General features: G+C 43.1%; 1 protein-coding gene across 8 annotated transcripts in view; it reads right to left on the reverse strand.

Moving 5' to 3' along the window:
- The window catches only part of PHACTR1 (phosphatase and actin regulator 1), a 346,438-nt gene that overhangs the window by 120,778 nt on the left and 202,096 nt on the right, over positions 1 to 23,564 (reverse strand). For all 8 annotated transcript variants that reach the window (XM_054164428.1, XM_054164427.1, XM_054164431.1 and 5 more), the window contains one exon: positions 15,699 to 15,863. In XM_054164428.1, coding sequence (XP_054020403.1) covers positions 15,699 to 15,863 — 165 coding nt within the window. The remainder of the gene's footprint in view (positions 1 to 15,698; positions 15,864 to 23,564) is intronic.

The following is a 23,564-nucleotide window of genomic DNA, read 5'->3' on the forward strand; positions in this document are numbered from 1 at the left end:
GTACAGGTAGCATTCTGAAAAGTAAGTGCCAGCACAGAAGTGTAAATGCAGTATTGATTCTTGATGATGGTGATTGAAAATTCATGGGCTTCAAAGAGTCTTGAGGCAGGACTTAAACATAAAAGGCTGCAAGGGTGCTTTTAGAGCACTGCCCCTCCTGGAAACATCTTGGCCTGTATTGCTTATTACTGCAAAGAACTGAGCATCCATCAAGTCTCATGGTGTTTTGAGAGCAAAGCACCTCAGAAGGGAGATAGTGCAGCTAGCAGAAACCTTCATAGTCTGTCTGGATGAGCAAAGGCATTCAACTACTGCCTGTCAGGGACCCTGTGCCTAATGAAGACAGGGTGAGAATTCACCAGTTTTAGGGGGAAGAAAATCAAACCATTGTCAACCATTTTTGCACAAATATGTGTCAGCACCTTCAGACAAAAGCATAGGTGGGTGCTCTTTGGACTGTCTTCACAGAGCAGCTTATCTGTGCATACTCAGCTGTCAGCCCCATCATACTTAAAACTAGGGAATTAAAGAGGAGCTCATGGAGACCACATACTTCCTGCAAAACATAGGGAGGTGAGGGATTGATGTTTTCAGACTCAAGCAGTAGCTCGTGGCAAACATAAATTCCCTAATAACTTCTCTCTTAAGACAGGCAAATAATGTTGGCAGTTAAGCTGAAAAAGTGTGATTCATCCCAGCAAAATACTGATTTTTACTGCCTGTTTTAATAAACAGGATTGTCATTGCCTGATTAACTTGGAGAGATGCATATAGAGGATATAAAGGACCCAAAGTGTTAATTATAAATCAAAAGCTGTTTAAGGTCTATTCTTTCAAAACTCTGCATGCACATGTTTGGCTTTAAAATAGGTTTTAGCAACCTGATGTAGTTGAGGATGCTTCTGCATACTGCAGAGGGTGTTGGACTAGATGGCCCTTGAAGTCCCTTCCAACCCAGATCATTCTGTGATTCCATGAATGTATGCCTGCTACTCCAGCAAGAACAAAACTAATAGTGAGTGATGATCAACATCAGGGATCTCTCTTCTACCACTGTTTTTATCTAAGAGTGGGACATCCTGTAGATACTGAACAACTCGGGTGCAGTTAACAACAGACAGATTACACCTTCAGCCCTTAGAAATAAGTGGAAACCAAAAAAGTCTTATTTTTAACTATTTCGATCTTCCTTATACAGACACCCTCCTATGGAACTGAAATGTTCCTCTGAAAATATAATTGGTATCAATAAAGCAAACTATAAATACTCTGAAAATCCCTAAGTTTCTTCAAAAGAATGACTTTAATTACTAACAAGAATTTGAGATTCCCCCCCCCCCATTTTTCTGGTTTCCTATACTTTCACAGTCACATGTAAGTTTTAGTAATTGCTTTTGCTACTGCAATCCAAGATTTGCTGTGAGTGACTTGATTTGGCAAGCTGCAGTTCTGAAGGAGCCATGCATGTGGAGAGACTGACCAAAAAAAAAACATGAAAAAAAACCAAGACAAGACCTGGGGAAGTTGTAATTAAATCCTGCAATACTTGGAGTGCAATAATCTACAGGCATCATTTGCAACAGGACTGAGATGGGGTAGCAGCACAATTTAGAAGAGAACACAACAGCTTTCTCTGTTCATTAAATGCTCTAATTACCCCTGTGGTCTTCTTTTGCCTAGTACCTTGGGTCAGAACAAGTAACCAGGCATAGCTCTCACCAAACACAGCCTCTACATCCCATCTCCTTGGGAAGCTCACGTAGTCATCTGATTGACTTTTTCCTGCACACTAGCTCCTCTGGATACTTACATGAAGGCTCAGGAAAAGCAATCTGAATTAAGTAATTCAAGGAGGATGACCAATGTCACGTTAAACACTTGAGAGGACATTTAAATTCAGGACTGAATTGACTTTCAGAAATTAAAATAAAATGAATGAGTTTATGAACTGAATAAACATCCACCCAAGGGTATATGGTAATATAACTAATCTGTTTTGAATTTACAGTTTAAATAATTCAAGTTAAAATGCAGAAACAAACTCTGCACTAAGATTTGTAAGAAACTGTTCTTCATCAAGCTATCAAGCTGATTTGCCATTCATAGTCTGGTTTCAAATTCATAATCTGTTTTTTCCCACTAAATCTCTACACACAGGGCAACTCAGTTTCTCTGTCTAGCAACTATTTGTTATTCCTCAACATTTTAGCCCCAGCAGCCCTTTACAGAGCTCATGAAGCTAACGGTTTTGTCTGAGTGACTGCCATGCGTGTTTTAGATCATGATGGACCTGGTATTCTCATCCCTGATGCCAATACCCTATAGACTGAGCTGTATGTGCCTTTTTAATGTGGTTCTCAGACATGGAAATAAAGGGTAGATACTGTGATTTAAAAATCCCATCAGATTAGAGTCATTTGGCTGCACGTTCATATTACTGTACTAACCCAATTCCCAATCACAACATGGGTCAGATATCAATCAGGTCACAGACACAGTTGGGCTTACTCGAGGTCCTGCCATGCTGGCCTCGGGGATTCCTGCTTCATTTCCCTAATGCTGGGAATCACAAATGAGAGCAGAACAGTACTCGAGGAATAAAACTTCCTCAATGCTGCTTCTGAGTGCAGACATCTAACAAATTTCCCTTTTGGAAACTACCCAGCAACAGTCTCTGAAAGGCAGGGGAGCTTTTCCTCTCCTTTCTGGTGTCGAAAGGACCAAAGTGTGGAGGAACGAGTGTAGCCACTGACCAGCAGGTACTAATAATATCTAATGTTTGGTTGGAACATTCATCTAGAGGCAAATTCTGGTTCGAGGCCTATTGCTTAGGCCACAGCACTTCATTCAGTCTGTTAACCTATAGATGAATCACAACCAAACATTTCTTTTATGAGCATCCTCTCATTAGTGGAATATGCATCTATCAATCATTAGTGGGGATGAAATGTTGTGAGAATGTATTTAACTTTCCTGGTTTAGTAGCATATCAAGGCCATGTAAGCAGATGTGCAGAGGAAGGCAAAAAACCTGGAGAAGGGCCTGGAGAATAAATCTTATGAAGAATGACTGAAGGAGCTGGGGCTCTTTAGTTTGGAAAAGAGGAGGCTGAGGGGAGACTTCATCGCTGTCTACAACTACATGAAAGGACATTGTGCAGAGGCTGGTGCTGGTCTCTTCTCACAGAGGGAATGGCCTCAAGCTGTGACTGGGTAGGTTTAGACTGGACATCAGAAAAAATTTTTTCATGGAAAGAGTGGTCAGGCACTGGAATGTGCTGCCCAGGGAGGTGACTGAGTCACCAGCCCTGGATGTGTTTAAAGGTCATTTGGATGTGGTGCTCAAGGATATGGTTTAGGGGTGAACCTTCTAGAGCAGGGTTATCAGTTGGACTTGGTTTTCCTGAGGGTCTTTTCCAACCTTAATGATTCTGTGATTCTGTGTCCAGCCTTGTTTGGTATCACAGTATCACAGTAACTAAGGTTGGAAGAGACTCCAAGGATCATCAAGTCCAACCTGTCTCAACAGACCTCACAACTAGACCATGGCACCAAGTGCCACGTCCAATCTCCCCTTGAACACCTCCAGCGACGGCGACTCCACCACCTCCCTGGGCAGCACATTCCAATGACGAATGACTCGCTCAGTGAAGAACTTTTTCCTCACCTCGAGTCTAAACCTCCCCTGGCACAGCTTGAGACTGTGTCCCCTTGTTCTGGTGCCGGTTGCCTGGGGGAAGAGACCAACCCCTTCCTGTCTACAACCACCTTTCAGGTAGTTGTAGAGGGCAATGAGGTCACCTCTGATCCTTCTCTTCTCCAGGCTAAACAATCCTGGTAAGTCAGCAAGGCCCTGTAGATGGATGCCTTTGCTTGGTGGACTGTCAAGACCCTACCTGGGAGATTCTCAAGGCCACGCATCCAGGGTTTTGGCTATGTTGGGAAGCATGTGGTCAAAACTAAATAGACAAGCACACTACCTTCATTCCTCCCTTGGCACTGGCCAGGCTATGGGAGGAATCTAACAGTAGAACAAAGCCAGATATTCCTGCATTTCAAGTTATGTAAACTTGTTCATTCAACAATATATAAAGCTAGACCCTCTTACAGCAACCCGGGAAGCCTAACCTACAAGTAGATGCACCGCGTAGGACTTCCCAACTGCCAGGAAAGGTTGTCCAAATCTTCACTGTAACCAGGGCTCCCCAGTGGCTGCAGGTATGGATGATGGCAAAGTATTGGGGCAACTGGTGATGAATCTTAATCACTCTTGTTAACTTCATGTAGCAATGATTAGGTGCATTGCCTTGATATTTGTTATCATTACTGCATTATTATTTTATCCTTGCTGTATTATTATTTTGCTTGTTTTTCTGCTGTTTCATACATAAGTAAAAGATAAGTTTATTTTTTCTGTGTTTGGTGTGTATGTCGCTCTTGCTGACCCCTTCCATCGGCAACACATACATTGCCCTCATGGACAGGTTCCAAAGATGAATGTATTGTGTAAAGGTTGTGATTTGTGCTGAAGCAAAGATAAAACCTCTTGATGTTTCTGCAGAGGAACCTCTTGATGATTAGCACAGGTAGAACCTCATAGAAAATTCTGATAGAGAATCTTTTCTATGTTTCTACTTAGAATCCCACTATTCAGCAATGTGTCAGGTTTCCCCAGCTAAAGCACCAAGCCTCTGCAGTGCCACTGATGGATTCCACCAAGTCTCAAGACATGCATCTGCACAGCACAGATTGCTGACTGATGACAAATGTGCATGTCAGTATTCAGTGGCTGTTGCTTTGATGCAGTAACAAAAATTACTTGAGGCACAAGTGCAGGATCCTGCAACCACAGAATCAGAAAAGGATCTTTAAAGGTCATCTAGTCCAACCCTCTGCAGTAAGCAGGGACATCTTCAACTCGATCAGGTTGCTCACAGTCCTGGCCAACCTGACCTTGAATGTTTCCAAGGGTGGGGCATCTTCCACTTCCCTGGATGACCTGTGCCAGTGTTTCATCACCCTCACTATAAAAAAAAAAAAAAATCTTCCTTATAGCTAGTGTAAATCTATCCACATTCAATCTGAAACCATTATCCCTTGTCTTTGATCAGCCAGCATCCCATCATAAAGGATCTGCAGCTTCTTTAGCTCACTGGGATAACCTGGTGCTATAGCTGCCCACTATCTCTTTGTTCTTATCACAGACCAGATCACTCATAGCTCCATGTCAGAGTGAAATGTTGCTATTTCCCTCTGCATCTTTAAAAAGGGCAGCAAACTCCTGAAGAACCAAAGTCAACAGGCTGAGCAATACTAATTAATTTCCATGCTTCAAATGCAAGCTAAAAATAAAAAGCAGCTTCAACACATTCTGTTGTTAAATGAAAGCATAAAATAATCTGTAAGGACCCAGTCTGATGAAGACTGTACATTCATGAGTCATAGCAAGAGCAACTGAGGATATACTTCAATTTTTTTAATACAAGAATGAGCTTCTTCCAAAGATGCTCATTCTTTCTTTCCCCAGTCAGATATTCCATGATTGTTGATCCATTGGTAAAACACTTCTTAAAGCATCTCCAGCAAGTATCTTTCTCTAATCCATGTAGCCTGCAGAAATCTCTGCTGTTAACAGCACCTATTTTTCCAGTCCCCAAAATCTGTATTAATTTGGAGTAACTGTATTACTGCATTATTTTAACAGGAATGCATTGTTGTACAATTATAATGTTGTAATTAGCATGAAGCCACACCAGACTCATTAAACATCCCCCTTTCCTCTAAGGAGGGCCACATTTAAGGGCCTTGTCTCACATGTTCCATTACAGAATCACAGAATGGTGGGTGTCAGAAGTGACCTCTGCAAATCATCTAGTCCAAATCCACTGCTAAGCAGGTTCACCTAGATGAGGTTGCACAGGGTTGCATACAGGCAAGGTTTGAATGTCTCTGGAGGAGTGTCCACAAGCTCCCTGGGCAGTCCCTGTTGCCCCTTCTCTTACCACTGGGCATCAGTGAAAAGAGCTCAGCCCAATTCTCTTGACCTCTGCCTTTTAGATAGTTACATGCATCTGTAAGATCCCCTTTCAGTCTTTTCTTTTCCAGGCTAAAGAGCCTCAGGTCCCTCATCCCCTCCCTGAAGAGAGATGCTCTAGTCCCTTAGTCATCTTTGTGGCACTCCACTGGACACTCTCAAGTAGTTCAATGTCTTTCTTGAACTGGGGAGCCCAGATATGATGGACATGATACATGAGATGTGGCCTCACAAGTGCAAAACAGAGGAGAGGAGAACCTGCCCTTAGAGCCAGCACAGGGCTAGAACAATCCCAGTCCCAAAATTCATTTTTTCAGTCCATCTAGGTAAAGTCCATTTAGTAAACCCTGGAAATATTCTGCAGCAGATCTCAGGAAGACAACCCTGTTGCTCTGTGCTGGAACACACACTCCCAGAAGAGCAACTATATCTTGATTTGGGGGTAATTCAAATACCATCCCTGGAGGTGTTCAAGAGGAGATTGGACGTGGCACTTGGTGCCATGGTCTAGTCGTGAGGTCTGTGGAGACAGGTTGGACTTGATGATCCTTGGGGTCTCTTCCAACCTTTGTGATACTGTGATAATAGTTGATTTAGCTGCCTTCTGTGAGAAAAATCAAACCTGCAACTTCAGAATGCATTTGATGTCTTTTAATCTGCTAGAAATGACAAATCTGAGCCCCCTGGTGTGGCTCAGTTGGTAGCACATAAGACCTTTAATGGGGAAGGTCGTGAGTTCAAGCCTGCAGTGGGCACTAGTGTCCTCCCTACTCTAGTCATGAGGTCTGTGGTGACAGGTTGGACTCGATGATCTTTGAGGTCTCTTCCAACCTTAGTGATACTGAATACTAAAAGCAAGGATAATTTGCAATTCCAGCAATAAAGGAGCAAACGTCATCCACTGCTTTCCCTGGCTATGAAGTGTTTTCTGTCACCATAATTTTTGGGCCATTTATGTAATTGCATGGTTGGAAGCGACCACTGTCTTAAAAAAAAAAATCTCTGTTGGTCTTTGGTTCCACAGCATTAAGCAGATACATAGGCTAATTTTGCCCCCTCTGTAGAAAGGCACAGTGTCCATTTTTTGGAAAGTTGTTAACAATTTTCCATGATTTCTGGTGCAACCTCTGAACAGCTTCTCAAAAGACATAAAGAAAATGTAAATGTAAGCAAAGAGAATTAGCATTTCACTTTCAAACTTAAGAATACGTGGGCCCCTCACTACAAGAAGGACATTGAGGTCCTGGAGCATGCCCAGGCAATGAAGCTGGTGAAGGGTCTAGAGCACAAGTCTTGTGAGGAGGGTCTGAGGCAGCTGGAGTTGCTCAGCCTTGAAAAAAGGAGGCCGAGAAGAGACTTTCTCACTCTACAATTCCCTAAAAGGAGGTTGTAGTGAGGAGGGAGCTGGTCTCTTCTCCCAAGTAACAGGTTGCATCACAGGAGATTAGGTTGGATATTAGGAAAAAATTCTTCACCAAAAGGGTTGTTGAGTCCTGGCTGTCCAGGGAGGTGGTAGAGCTCCCATTCCTGGAGGTGTTTAAAAGATGTGGTGCTAAGGGGCATGGTTTAGTAGTGGTCTTGGCAGTGCTGGGTTAACTGTTGGTCTTGATGACCTTAAAGGTCTCTTCCACCCCAATTATTCTATGATTCCATGATCAAGTGTGAAATTTTGTATCAATAAAATAAGATAACTGAGAATGGATTTTAATTTTGTATTTGGACCTTGAAATGAAGCAGTATAATCTGTCAGCAGACTTACAACACAGATGTCCTCCTGTCAGGTCATTTGGAATTCGTATTTTTAGCTATACTTGTTAATACCTTGGTTGAAATTTGAAGCAGAAATGTACACTTGAATAAGAAGTCTTCTAAAATTCATCTAGAAAACACTGAAATCCAATATGCTTATTTTGGGGCGTTTCCTTCAGATAAAAACAGTTGCTTAAGTCAAGGTGCATTAACAAACAGCCCAAGTTCCTACCAGAAGGTGCTTTGGAGAATGACAATTGTTTTACCACATTGGATCTCTTGTTTTGGAAGTCTGAATTAAGTTTCACATCAGTGCCATTTCTCCCTCTTCTCCCAAAACTCTGGAAATGATCAGTGATTTTCAGCAATGTGCTAATGCTCTCTGAGCTACTCCAGAACAGCAGAAGTACCTGGCTGGGACCAGTGTCTGTATTGCCTGCTCATTGTCTCACAGCAAAAGGACCTTTGTGGGTTTTACATGGACTTATTAACAGGCTTCATCATGGACAAACCCAGGACTTTGGGATATTTCAGGCTTCAGGATAACTTCAGACCTAGCTATAATGAAGAGAACACGCTCTCATTCTCAATGCCAATTCTTACATTTACCAGTTGTAAGAGTAACTGAATGAAGGAAGAAAACCCATCATTACCTCAGTTCTCCTTCCCTAAAACTAGAAATAATCTGGCTTGAAAGTAGAAGAAAATATTAATACCTTTCATGTGAGCTCACAGGATTTACTCAACAAAATTCAGGAGAACAGAATGGGACCATAAAGTGCTTTAAAATACAATTTTCCTCTTTAGCCAATGATCCAAACAACATCACTGCTTTCAAAGTACAGGCTGAAAACAGGACATTTGTGGACAGATAAATAACCTGGAGGGAGGCACTAAACCACCCAAAACATATCTCCCCAAGACCACCTCCCCTAAAGTACATTACTATGTCCAGTTCTGGAGCCCCTATTACAGGACAGATCTGGATGTCCTGGAGCCTGTCCAAAGAAGGGCCATGAGGATGATCAGAGGGCTGGAGCACCTCTCCTATGGAGACAGACTGAGGGAACTGGGGCTATTCAGTCTGGAGAAGAGAAGGCTCTGAGGTGACCTTATTGTGGCCTTCCAGTATCTGAAGGGGGTCTACAAGAAAGCTGGGGAGGGACTTTTTAGGGTGTCAGGTAGTAATAGGACTAGAGGGAACGAAGCAAAACTAGAAGTGGGTAGATTCAGATTGGAAGAAGTTCTTCACCATGAGGGTGGTGAGACACTGGAATAGGTTGCTCAGGAAGGTTGTAGAAGCCCCATCGCTGGAGGTTTTTAAGGCCAGGCTGGATGGGGCTCTGAGCAACCTGATCTAGTGGAGGGTGCCCTATCCCATGGCATGGGGGTTGGAACTAGATGATCCTTGAGATCCCTTCAGCCCTTATAATTCTATGATTCTGTAAGTACAAGGCAGAGGCCAGGGCATGCATGTCTGCAGGCTGTACTTCTCCTTTTCTTCCCCAGGCAAAGGTTTCACCCAAAGAGCACAACTGGTTTAACAGCCCAGTGTTTTACATGAACAAACGTGAGAGGCAATCACTGGCAAAGCAGAAGGGAGTAGGCAGGTTTAAGAGCAGCACTGGCAATGCATTTCTACCAGTTGGAATGTTCTGGAAGGCAAAGTTCAAAATATTTACCTATTTCAGTTAGGTATCAGCAGTAGGAATAAAATCATCTGAGTTTGGCTTATGAATAGCAGCTCTTGTAATCACACAGATTCACCACATTTTGTTTTCTTCTTGTTCTTCGTTACAAACACTGAAAAGCCTTGCCTGTAAGTGTTGCCAAATCTAAACAGCCCTTCTGCTGACTGGGAGACCTAACTTACATAAACACATTGACATGAATTGTTATTGACTGCTTTTTAAAAAAACTCTGGTTGGAAAAACCAAAGTACTGAGGCTTAGCATGGGAAAAAAATCACATTTGAGAATGAAATGAATGTCTGTTTTAGTGCAGGTTCTGGGAGGGGGCAGCTAAAGATTGCATGAGCGGATTTTGGTTTGGCATGGTTGGTTTTTTGAAATGCCTTGAGTGAGAGTGAAAGTAAATGGAAGAGCCTGTATGCCCTGCCTAAAAAGCAAAACAAAAATTTCCAGATGCTCCCTTTGGGGCACTGTCTACACCATCAGGCTTAAATCATTAGATCCAGCACACAGACTTCAGCTATGTGAGTTAACTGCTAATGAGAAGATTGTCATCCTCTGTACAGAACTCTATTAGGCTACTATCAACCCACAAACTTGCCCAGAAAGTCCTAGTCCCCCAACCTTCCCCAACCCTACTGATAATACCTGGTTCATAATGATTTGCCTTTCAGCTCTTCTGATATCCCAGTCAGCTTTGCTTAGTTCCAGTCTTTATCCCTTCAAACTCCTCACTTCTACACCTTGAGATGCATTCCTGAACACCAACTTCTGAAATTTAACATTAACGAAATGCAGCTTCAAGTGAAGCAGCAGTGGGTCTTCCCTCTCCTCAGGAGGGCACCCCAAGCACAAGGCTTGTTAGTCACTGTTACACCTTTCTTTGGCCACAGTTAGCTCACTCATGGGTCTTGACCATGGGAGCTGTGGCACTGGAGGACTGACCCATCCTCACTGACCTGTGGAAGAAGCTGTAAACATTACTAGGAGGGGGCATGGGACATGAATGGAAGGAGTTTTAAAAGCACCTAGGAGTCTTAGACAATCATCTACTGGAGAAGAGAACTGCTGTGGAGCTTTCCTCTGACACTGAACTTTCTCTGCTCATTGTAAAGGGTGCCTATGCATCTTACTCAAACATTGCTGAGTCTCTTGTCTTTCCTACTCACAACTCAGCTTTCTCCACACCTAATTTCTCAGCATCATCTGCTTTTCTCATTCCAATCAGTTTTCTCAAATACAAGTTACATGTTTTCTCCTCCCCTCTGCCTGAGCACAGCAGCTTAGGGAGCAAGGACAGGGAAAGACGATGTACCAGTTCTTGAAAATGAAGGTCATCCAAAATGTGAAATGGTGAAATAAGACATTTCCTCTATTCAGACTCCTGCAAGAAACTGAAATGCTTTTTGCTGAAAGCCTATAAGCATTTGGCTCTTGATGAATACAGAGATAAAAAACTTCAATAATATTTCAAGTAAGCCCAGAATCTATCTTCCCTCAGGCTTCTTCATTTCAGAAGCACTTCTCTCTCCAAAACATCACCAGGAAATGGCATCTCACCAGCACGTGTACAGCACTGCAATAAACCAACAGCACATCTAGAAACTGTTTTCAAATTCACATCAAGAAGAGCAGGACAAAATCAAGGTATTAAAAAAACAATGACAAAGGTCTGTCTGAGGAGATAGCTTTCTCTCTTGCTCTCTGCTTTGCTGATTCTCAGAGAACCCTGTATGGCTTTAAAAGCCTTGTTCCGCCTGCTGGAGCCATTCCAGCTGCACCCAGCCAAGGAAACGTGCCCGGGCAACGAAAATTCAGTTTATTCCTTGGCTGCTTCTGCCACAAGTGAGAGTGCTCCTTATCAGTTATAGGAAACCATCCCATCAACTGATAGAATCTTGCCATTTAGAAGGCTGTCTGTACTCCCAAATCCAGAGTTGTCAGCTTTATCATGTTGCTCATTGCCGCGAGGGGCCCTCAGCCCTCCATGGTAATAAAGGTCTCCAAACTTTCTTTGCAAAACATAATTTTAGGTGAGTTAAAAAGATATACACTGTACTTGTGGCTATAGCATGAATAACACTGTGGCTGAGTTTCAGTTCTTTGTCTAACTCTCTCTATATAAAATTTTACTGTCAGGAGCACTTATTACACAATTATTTCACTTGGAAAAGACCTCTGAGGTCACCAAGTCCAACCATTGTCTAACTCTACCAAGCCTGGTGCTAAACCACATCCCTTTGCACCACATCCCTGCACCTCCAGGGATGGGGATTTAACCACCTCCTTGGGGAGCCTATTTAATAGTCCTTTCAGTGAAGATTTTTCTTCTAACATTCAAACTAAACCTCCCCTGGTGCAACCTGAGGCCATTTCCTCTCATCCTATCACTTGTAACATGAGAGAAGAGACCAACACCTGCCTGGTTTCAGATAGTTCAGAGCACAAGAAGGTCTCCCCTTGAGTCTCCCCCAGCCTAAACAACCTCAGTTCCCTCAGAATCTTCTCATAAGACCTGTTCTCCAGATTCATATTGTACTGTGGGAGCTTCAGTGTCCACCAAAGAATTTTCATTAGGATCTTTTGTCTGAAAATTATTTGCCATCCTGACACTGAAAAATGCTCTGTGCTGGGGGGAGCTTCACTTCTGTCCCAGCAGAGGATTACTGTGAGAATTAACTTGTCTCTAGCCCCACTGTGGTACACTGGCATCCCTCACCGAGTATAATCTCCCCTCCATTTTGCTCTGAGATTGAGCCTGTCCATAGATTGAACCCATCTGTCACTCACAGTGCATGTCCTGAACAACCTTCTTAATATTCCCCCTTCCAGCAAAAGAGATCACTCAAATCAAACCCCAGATGTGGCTTCATCTGGTGCTCACCATCTGCAACAACAGACCACCCCATGGTATGATCTTTTCTACCTGCTCTGGCTGCTCTACAAAATACCTAACAATGATGCTCACAGACAGACCAATTTCATGGCAAAAGCATTAGATGCCTGCATCATAATTCATGATTTTCACCTTCATGACTAAAGTCAGCAGCAAGGCAATGTCAGACTTTGAACTCTTCTGCACAGTCGCTACAGGGATACCAAAAGTAACATAACCTATCGGATACGAAGTGTATGGAAACACAAGCACCCTTCTAACCATCTGCTTGTCAGGGACAGTACAGTCACGCAAGACAGAGGATGGGGACTTGTTACCCTCAATCACAACGTGAGTATTGATGTGCTGAAAGGAACCACACAGAGTAAGCGTAACATTAAGGTCCCCCATCAGTCAAAGTAGATTTTCTACCTCATCTGACACAATTACCAAGGGGTCAGAAAATAACTTTTCCTATTATCTAAAAGGTTTCTTTGTTTTACCACTGGCCACTAAACTGCATTTGAAAGCATTCATCTCTGAATACATAAACTTTTAGTCTGATAAAGATATGGATATGTGTTAGCACGTAGAAATCTCAAGGAAAAGGCAACCTTTCAACCTTAAATATCAGCCTGACTCTCTCCTCCTTCCAGTCCTCTGCCATTAAAAAACTCCCATTAATTTCAATGGAAGTTTCAACAGATAAGGTCACATGTTTTGACCCTTACCACTTCTGACATTAAAAATAATTGAATCTATTGTTGCAGCAAATAAGAATCTAATAAACCACTCATATTAGTATTTGTTTTTTGATAATTACTGATGTTCTGTGCAGGTGGGAAAGCTTGGGTGCATGCCTGGAGGACACTAATGGGAATTTTTTTTCCCCCAAGTGTCACATTTATCAGAGCACTAGAGGAAAATAAGCCTGTATTACACAGCCTCATGCTGGCTCTCATTATGCCATCTCATAAGCTTGTTCTTTGATTTATTATAAAAATTAAATACTTTTTCTCAGTGAGATCAGAGCTATTAGATGAGAGGTCATGGAAACCCTGACAGAAAAACCCTAGTTTTCCACACATAAAATCTGTTGTATTACACATCCTATGCTGAATTGCCAGGGGGTATCCTGGTGGATCCCCATTACCCAGAGTCAGGGATGCTGGAAACTGTGAGGGCCCCAGCTGTCATACAATCCAGAAGGAAACCTCTCCCTCTGCCTCCTGCAGGGTGTTCAGCAAATCCAACATCCTTGTCAATTTTGCTGAAGTTAGTAGCAGGGGAGGTGACAGGAATACCAATTCTGCAGAGCAGTTGCAGGATACTGTTGGCTTACTAGAAGTTAAAATGTTTTTTAAAATAAGAAAAGTTTTGGATTCAGCTGAGATCAAATCCAGTACTGCAATCAAGAACCATTCCTGCAGTCTTGAGACCCAGCTTTTTTTCAGACACTCAAGTCTCTCTTACTAGGGGAGGAAATCATAGAACCATTGCAGTTAGAAAAGACCTCCAAGATCATCAAGTGTAACTGTTAACCCAGCATTGTCAAACCACCACTCAACCATATCCCTGAGCACCACAGCTAGGAACCCTTCCAGGAATGGTGACTCCACAACTTCTCTGGACAGCCAGTTCCAAAGCTCAATCTCCCTTTTCAGTGAGGAATTTTTTCCTAATGTCCTACCTAAACCTTCCCTGGCACAACTTGAGGCCATTTCCTCTTGTCCTATTGTTTGTTGCTTGAAAAAAGAGACCACTCCCCACTTTGCTACAACTTCTTTTCAGGGAGTTGTAGAGAGTGAGAAGGTCTCCTTTGAGTCCTCCTGGTATGATATACTGGCATGTCTGACAAAGCCTCCTATTCCTCTGAGAAGAGGAAACACAAATTTTTACTCTGGTTTTAATCACTGAGTACTTCCCTAATGTTTTGGTAAATGGGGCAAATCTACCAAATGCTTCTTGTAATGCCCAGAACAGGCTATGCAGACATACTAAAGCCAGCTTTAAACTAATGAGCAGTATGCAGCTTACCCCCTGCTCCCAGAGCTGGCTAAACCACACAAATACTGGGCAGTCATGGTTTTCATGGAAACCCTGCTACACTGCACTATGGTTATGACTGATAAGAAACATGGTTTGCAGAAACATGTCATTTTTGGTGGCAATAGCTTCTCAGCTATCAAGTGAAAAAACACAGTCATCACTCAGAGTAATACAGCCATCTACCCCAGTTCATTACTCTGAATGAATCAGCGAGCAACTTAAAACAGCACACAGCAGAGAGCTCCTTTAGGTATGAACCCTGAAATCTCTAATTTTGCATCTGATCTCATGCAAGAATTCACACCTAGTTCCATGAGACTTCTCACACAATTATGGGCCACTTTCAAGAGTACAGACTTCAGGGTGCCAGAATGTACAGTCAGGTCTTGCCTGAAAGTTTCTACTGTTCAAACAGGTCAGAGAGCAACCAGGCTGTAACTGAAACCTCTTGCATCACTAAAAGGAGCAAGATCCTGACTGCTTTATTTCCTTGTTCTAGTGACAACAATAAGAAGGCAGAAAAAAATTTTTTCTTGCATACAATTCAGGCTTAAGCCTTGCAAAATCACGTGTAGCAATTATTAGTCATCATGGAAGGACAAAGAAAAGGAATCTTCCAAACAGATCACAAAAACACTTGCCAGGTACAAACTTCCCCCACGTGCATCAGTGCCTTGATCTGGGATTCTTGCTCAGGCTAATTTACAATAGAAAACCACATTTGTGCAGTTTTCTGTACTCATTTTCTAATTAAAAGATGAGTCTTCCAGCAGGAGTGTTAAAAGGTGATGGCAGAAGGAGGGATGTGGCTGAAAGAGAGATTTGTTTTTCTTAGGAAAAAAGCAAGGCATCTTTCCTGCCCAACGGAACAAACAATTTATGGTTACGTAAGTTACCCAACATCGCGTCAACACCTTTGCTGTGTGGTCTTTTCACTCTCTATTAGCAGCTATAGGAGTTTCATTCTGGCTAAATCCTTCACTAGCATTGTCTTTTCATACTGCCACTTCCTTTACCCATAATATGCTAAATCAACATAACTCGATTCCTTCTGGGTTGCCCTCTAGCTCTGGCAGCAGAGCTTTGCTGAGCTGCTGCTTTTCTCGTAGTATACCCAACATATTGCTTGTTTGGTTTTTAAGAAAAAGCTAGCAATAAAGATCTCTTTGACTCTCAGAGATCTCTCCAAGACAAGCTTCAGTAACCTTAAAATGTGTAGAAATTTGGGCTGAACTACACATTTTTAGCCTTGCTGAGCAAACAGTTCCAGATGGACAAACCAACCGGACCGCAACTGTTACCTGCTGAAGTGTGCTTAAACTTTTCACTCTTCTTCTTCCTCCATTTCCATGGCTTAAATAGCCTTCCAAGAGTGGCAAATTTGCTTCTTCTTCTGATGGGAGGTGTGTGAGTCCCAGGTACCAGAGAATCTGAACGCATTGCAGCCAGTCTTTCCACTTCCTCAGCTGTTGTTTCAGAAACAAAAGGAGGAAAAAAAGACAAGACAGGGAAAATTAAATAAATTTTCAGACAACTACACAGATGGTAAAAATTGTCCATTTTACAGACAACAGTAAAAAAGGGGAAAAATTGCAGTCCTTATTATTTTGACATTGTTTTCTTTCCTTTCAGTGGAATCCCTAATCCACTCTATAGATCAGTATTAACAATCAGATTCAACAGGATTATGGATTATTACAACAGCAAAGCTATAATCTTTAACAAATTGTTCCGCATTGCTCCAGACAGCTGGCAGTCCGTCCGCCAGACAGTCCTGGGGAAGCGTGACAGAATGCAGGAAAGAGCTCAAAAAGAAAGATGCAATACCACTTAAAAGAAATATTCCAAGTCAATGGAAAGAGACATTTCCATGAACTAATATTTACCAAAAGCAAGGAACCTGACAATGACCCTCTGGTATCAATGTCACGGTTATCAAAACTGCCTGGGTTACAAAAGGGCCTGCATTAGAAACTTCCCAGCGACACAAAGGGTGCTAAACATTCAGGAGTTTTCTTCTAGACCCACTTTTCTGCCCATTCATTCTCTCCCATTTCTTATACTTTGTTTTTAACAAAGGGACTTGGAGAATTTGAACAGTCCACACACTTGGGACTGAACTCCGTAGCTGAGGGTTACAGGTTTGCACTGAACTCATTAGAGAATGCAGCTTTCTGCACGGTACTATCATGTGCACTTATCATGATAGTCTCAATACTTCAAAAAAAGCCTGAAGAATTTCTATTACCCTTCTTCCCTGATGGAAGAAATAAAAGTTTGAGGTGGTCAGTTGGTGCAGTTACATTACATGCTGACCCACTCATATTTACAGAGAAAATCACAGAATCATAATGGTTGGAAAAGGCCTGTAAGATCATTAAGCCCAACTGTCAACCCAATACCATGCTCACTAAACCATGTCCCCAAGTGCCACATCAACACATTTTTTAAATACCTCCCTGGATGGGGATTCTGCCACTCTCCTCAGCTACCTCTTCCAGGGCTTGACAATACTAATGTCAACTTGAGATTGTTTCCTCTTGTTCTGTTTGTTACTTCGGAGAAGAGACCAACACCCACCTTATTAAAACCTCCTTTATGGGAGTTGTAGAGAGAGATGAGGTCTCCCCTCAGCATCTTTTTCTCCAGACTAAACAAACCCAATTCTATAAGTTGCTCCCCCTAAGACTTCTCTAGAGACTTCACCAGCTTCACTGCCCTTCTCTGAACACTCTGGCAACTCAATGTCTTTCCTGTATTGAGGAGCCCTAAACTGGACTCAGTATTCCAGGTGCAGCCTCACCAGTGCCACCACTCCTCACCAGTGGGAGACAGTCACTTCCCTACTGCTGCTGGTCACACTACTCCTGATACAGTATACAATTCTGCCAACCTTCATGGCCACCTGGGCACACTGCTAGCTCATATTCAGCTGGTCATCAATCAACAATCCTACGTCCTTTCCCACTGACCAGCTTTCCAGCCACTCTGCCTAAAGCCTGTACCATTGCATGGGGTTGTTGTGACCTGCCTTTGGCCTTCTTAAACCTCATACAACTGGCCTTCACCCATTGATTTGGCCTGTCCACAAACCTCTGCAGAGCTTTCCCACCTTTGAGCAGATCAACATTCCCATCCAATTTATTATCATAGGCAAACTTATTGAGGGAGCACTCAATCTCTTCATCCAGATCATTAATAAACATATTAAAGAGAACTGATCTGGAGAAGAGAAGGCTCAGGGGTGACCTCATTGCCCTCTACAACTACCTGAAAGGTGATTGTAGACAGGAGGGGGTTGGTCTCTTCTCCCAGGCAACCAGCACCAGAACAAGGGGACACAGTCTCAAGCTGTGCCAGGGGAGGTTTAGACTCGAGGTGAGGAGAAAGTCCCTCACTGAGCGAGTCGTTCGTCATTGGAATGTGCTGCCCAGGGAGGTGGTGGAGTCACTGTCCCTGGAGGTGTTCAAGAGGAGATTGGATGTGGCACTTGGTGCCATGGTCTAGTTGTGAGGTCTGTTGAGACAGGTTGGACTTGATGATCCTTGGGGTCTCTTCCAGACTTAGTTATACTGTGATACTGTGGCCCAAAACTGAGCCCCAGGGAACAACCCTTTGGCTGGCATCCAACTGGATTTAACTCTGTTTACCACCATGACTTTACACAGCAAAGAGTGCACCAGTCTAAGCCATGAGGCATCAGCTGTATGATAGGTTTGAGAAACAACATTCATGTGATCAGAGACACAGAGAGAGACACAAGGACAAAGGAAAACACTGATGGGAGAGAGGATTTCCCCATGCCACAGCTGCCAGGGCTGCAATAACTTCTCCGAGACCTGAGCCGAGGCATGCACAATCTCTCCCTAAAAAGACCCCACCTGTGTAATTCAGTCAGCATACAGGATGGGTCGTGTGTGGCTTTTAAAAGCTGTTGATGTTTTGGCCTTTTAAATTTTTTTAAAAGAGCTATCACTTCCCAGGCTTGTGTTGTAATTTGATGCTGCCTGTAAAACTGATCTGCATGGTTTGCACACCCCCAGACTGGATTCATAGAGACAGGACAGATTGGCACCCTTCCTGATCTGCAGGCAGCATCCCAGCATTTCTATCTCACCTCTAGTATATTAAGTGTTAGCCTCAGCCTTGAGCTCAGGCACCTCCGCAAGAACATTGCTCTAAAGAGATGAGCACACCCACTCCACAGTGACAGAGCCACCAGAGATTTTGGCTGGCAAATTCTTATGTGTCTCAATGGAAAATTTTCCGAGGCCTTCAATGTGCCAAATTTAGGTCGGTTTTCATGGGAACAGCCGGAAAGGCTCTCCTAACACAAAGGAGGTTTCTTTATCACAACTCCAAACTGAAATACTATTTGAGCCCCTTTATGCAGGAAGGTTGGTGACCTTGTTGTTGCTCTTTCTTTTGTTTTGAACACTAGCAACACCATTCTCTTTCCAGTAAAATATCACTGCCAGATACAGCTGCCTGCAGATTTTTTGGAGAAAAAAAGGCTCACCAGCAAGACACAGAGAGACCAACTGATTCAGTGGAAATGGTTAAAAAACAACTACTCTTTGGGGTAATGGAGAGACAGACAGACATTTCTGAGAACATCTTCTTTCCATTTAAAGCAGAAGGGAAAAAGATAATCCTGCCAAAGCATTTAATTCTGTTCCAGCTCTTTGGGCCCGACTGCCTAGAGAAATATCTCCTTATCCAGAGAACCCATTACGAGGCTCTGTCCTGCACAGGGGCTGTGACATGCAGCATCAAGGCTTGAAATTGTCTGGTTATGCTGAAGAGATTGTGAGGGTAAAAAGAACAGGAAATCATAAATCTCCTTATATTTTTTGATTTCACTGGAATCTGCTGTGCTTTGAAGATGAGTGCATACCATGTCCCTCTCCATGCAGATCCAAAGAGACCTACCCTCTTCCCCCTCCTCCATTTTTAAGCTGCCTCTAGTTACAGCATATAAAATCACACTGTGTTCCACTGCTGTGATATTTTAGAGATGCTCTAAAAGTAATGGGCTGATATTGTCTTGGCTGCCTTAATTTGGGGGATACAGGGTACAGAAGTGGCCCATTGAGCAAACTGGGAATGACACACTACTGCTGCTGAATTAGGCTTTTTGCTGCATAAACCCACAGCTGAAACACAATGAAATACCTCTTGCTGCTCATCTTCTCTCCTTTTCCCCATCACTGAGCCACCATTTCTGCTATCCAGGTGCCTTACTTACGAAATCTCCAAGTTGCAACAACTCCTCTTAGAGACCTGGTTCTAACTGATACTGCTGAGGTCATTCCCTGGAGAACTAACATCTTTTTAAGATCCTTTCCTTTCATAACATATACTCCCTTTGTCCCACACCAGCTGCGCCCTCACTGCCCCTGGGAAGCTTTTCCCACTCAGGGTAAATGAGTATGGATTCACAGTCAGGCAAAACTAACACTGGAGTCAAAAGGAATTTACCCAAAAGGCAGGTTCATTACCCAAAAGCCAAGCACAGCGTCAAAACCATTTCCATATTTTGACTGCTCCTCCCTGAATTTCAGTATCGTCTCTCACATGGATCTGTGCCCCAGGAGTCTTGCTGTGCTTTCCATCAGACATGAATGTGGCCCTTCTTTATCCTCTCCAAACATACACAGCTTGGAGCTAATGCAAGTAACAGCTCTCTTTCCCTCTCGCTCGTATTTCTCAGAAGAACTATCTCATTTTTTTCATGAAAAATACTCTCAAGAGCTTAATAATCACTGGCTAGGAATGAACTGCATTAGCATAAAGCCATGACGGTTTTAATACAGCAAGAATAAAGGCAGACCATGATGCAAGAAGCAAATGCCAGATTTCTGTTCTCTTCTTTGCTGCTGCATCTTCTGCTCGAGTTGGCTCCATTTCTCTGCCTTTTTGGCTCCTAATGACTATCGACTGGCTGTGGGCTGTGACACCCACTGCTGACAGCAGGCTCTGTAGGCTGGTTTCACACCCTTGCTGTTCCCCAAAAGGTGGTACTTGCACAAATGGAAAACAACCCAGGCCTTGCACTAATTTTTTTTTCTTTCTTTTTTTAATTGCTTTCAAAGAGGAAATCAGTCACAGGAGTCCCAGACTGATCAGTCTGCTGAACTGGGAGGGGAACTGCCACACGCATTAGTGCCTGTACTCACATCACTGAGGTCTCATCTTGAGGCTGTCGCCACAAATGCAATCACAGTTGCTGCTGATACTTGGTGCTTTTGGGAACTTGTTCGATTTTTCCCCCCCTGCAGGGTCTTAGAGATCTTTCTGGGACTTGTACTTTACAGCAAGAGGGTGAAGCACTCCCCTCCCACTTTCTGCTGTCCGAGCTATTATTCCAGAAGCAAGAGGGAAACTAAACCTCAGAGCTTTTCATGGGCGGTTTGGCTGTGAGACATGTCTGAAGGTTTTACTATAGTCCTTAAGGCATTTGAAGTTCAGTGGTTCAAAGGGCTTAAGCAAGGCTTGTGGTTTTAATGAGAAAAAGTACCACAAATCAAAATATCTTGCATCCACGTGATGTAAAAGAAATTTTACAAACATGATTGAAATATACTACAAAGTGTACAAACACTAGGAAGTCTAAAGGCTCATTTCTTCCCTTACCCTTTTTTCTTATTCCTTTTTTTAAGCTAACCCTGGTTTTGAAGGTTCTTTTGGTTAAAGTTAGTGAGGTTTCTGTGCTGTATGGATGTACTGGATGGACACCAGAAAGGAACAAAATCAGCAAGCTGAGGAAGAGCAGTTGAAAAAGCAATTAGCGAAAACAGAAAATTTATTAGTCCACGGAAAAAGAGGCTGGGCCAGCCGTCTCTGACCTATTCTGTACCTTCTTGAAGAGCTTCCCATGCTTTTCAGGAGTATGTCAATTTCCAGAAGGACCAGAAAGAGACAACATAAGGGTGAACTGCTTTTTTGAATTTGAGAGGTGTGGCAGGCAGACCAAAGGCCCTTCAAAAGCCAACATAATTTAGTAAGTTTTCCTGAAGAACAGCAACCAGTTTTGTTTCCCATTTCTGTCTGGGAATCACTGCATCTTTTAATGCTGCTGATATGTGACATAACCAGCTTCCATTTTAGGAACAAAGCCACTCTTACCACATTGGGGTACTCAGAGCAATTTCACTGCTGATTGCTAAAGTCCCCCCATCTCATCCATGATCTTTAATACTGCCCACCCCATCAGTACTCACAACAGGGTTTCTCTCAGGCCATTTATCACTTGTGGTTCATAAGAAGACACATGATTACCTTAACAGGCAGTTTACTTCACAATGTTAGATTTTAAGCTTCCTTAGGAAACACAAGTGGCTACACCGTGCTTTCTGTTAAAGAACTTTTCGGTCTTTACATTTTAAAATGTAATCCTTCTAGGTTTTTTTAGTCATTGAATAAATAAAAAAAATTCCAAAAGATGCATAGATGTGGTGCTAAGAGACATGGGTTAGCCCCAGACTACTTGGTAGAGTTAGGTAATGGTTGGATGGGCTGACCCTGGAATTGTTTCACTTGGAAAAGACCTTCATGATTCTATGATTTGCATGAATCCAGACTAACAGGCTAACATTGTCTTGGCCATAAAGATGCAATTAACTAAATGTGCCATTTTGTTTAATGACAATAACTTTATGTAAATAAAAAACAAGATTCATAGATTCACAAAATGGTTTTGGGTGGAGGGGACGTTCTAGACCATCTAGTTCAAATCCACCTTCCACTAGGCCTCATCCAACCAGGCCTTGAACAACCTCCAGGGATGGGGCATCCACAAACTCCCTGGGCAACCTGCTCCAGTGTCTCATCACCCTTACCTGAAAGAATTTCTTTCTAATATCCAGTCTAAATCTACCCTCCTCAAGCTTAAAGCCTTTCCCCCTCATCCTATCACTACAAAAAATCCCTTCTCAGCTTTCTTGTAGACCTCCTTCAGGTACTGGAAGGCCGCTCTAAGGTCTTCCTGGAGCTTTCTTTTGTCCAGGCTGAACAGCCCCAACTCTTGCAGCCTGTAATCCATAGCAGAGGTTCTCCAGCCCTCTGATCATCTTTGTGGCCCTCCTCTAGACCCACTCCAGCTGCTCCATGTCCCTCTTGTGCTGGGGGCACCAGACAGGATGTATTACTCTGGGTGGGGTCTCACAAGAGCAGAGTAGATGGGAAGAATCGCCTCTTTCATCCTGCTTGTCATGCTTCTTTTGATGCAGCCCTTTTGGTTGGCCTTCTGGGCTGCAAGCTCACACTGCCAGCTCATGCTGAGTTTATCACCAACTGATACCCCCAAGTCCTTCTCCCTGATGCTGCTCTTGAGCCACTCCTCTCCCAGACTATATTTGTGCTTGGGATTGCCCCAACCCAGGTGCATGACCTTGCACTTGGTCTTGTTGAACCTCATGAGTTTGGCTTGGGCCCACCTCTCAAGCCTGTCCAAGTCCCTCTGGATGGCATCCCTTCCTTCCTGCATATCAACTGGACCACACAGCCTGGTGTCATCCCCAAATTTGCTGAGGGTGCACTCAATTCCACTGTCCATATCACTGACAAAGATGTGAAACAGCACAGGTCCCAGTACCAACCCCTGAGGGGTGCCACTTGTCACTCGTCTCCATTTGGACAGTGTACTACTGAACACAATAACAACATAAGCTCTTTATTCCCAATCCATATCCAACCAGTCTTTATTCTGCAGACTAGTTTCCAACAAATTCCTGCTGTAAGGTTTCTTTTGAACTCTGCAGGCCAAATATCCTTTGATCCAGACCGCACAGGCCTCATTGTAGCATCTCTGCTCAATACAAGATGTAGATGCATTATGTGTCTTTCTGAAACAACAGGAAACCTGAACAACTGCTCTAATTGCTGAGCACTTATGTTTTCTCGTTACTTTCAATTAAAAAAATAAACAACCTTCTCTTTCCTTCTGGAAAATTGTTCCCTTTCTGATTTTCTATTATCATCTGTTCCATTATTTCCCTTTAATTTCCCTTTGCACCTGGAATTAATTTTCATCATCCTTGCCTTTCCTATTTGAATTGCCCATTTAAGCTTTTGCTAACTTCTCAGAGGTCTGTTAGCCAATGAAAGACAAGGCAAGGCATGCAGCAGTCTAAGCACAGTCTTGCCAGACGAGCATGATTACCTCT

This window comes from Dryobates pubescens, chromosome 9 (genome assembly GCF_014839835.1).
Source record: "Dryobates pubescens isolate bDryPub1 chromosome 9, bDryPub1.pri, whole genome shotgun sequence".
In the NCBI taxonomy this organism is placed as follows: domain Eukaryota; kingdom Metazoa; phylum Chordata; class Aves; order Piciformes; family Picidae; genus Dryobates; species Dryobates pubescens.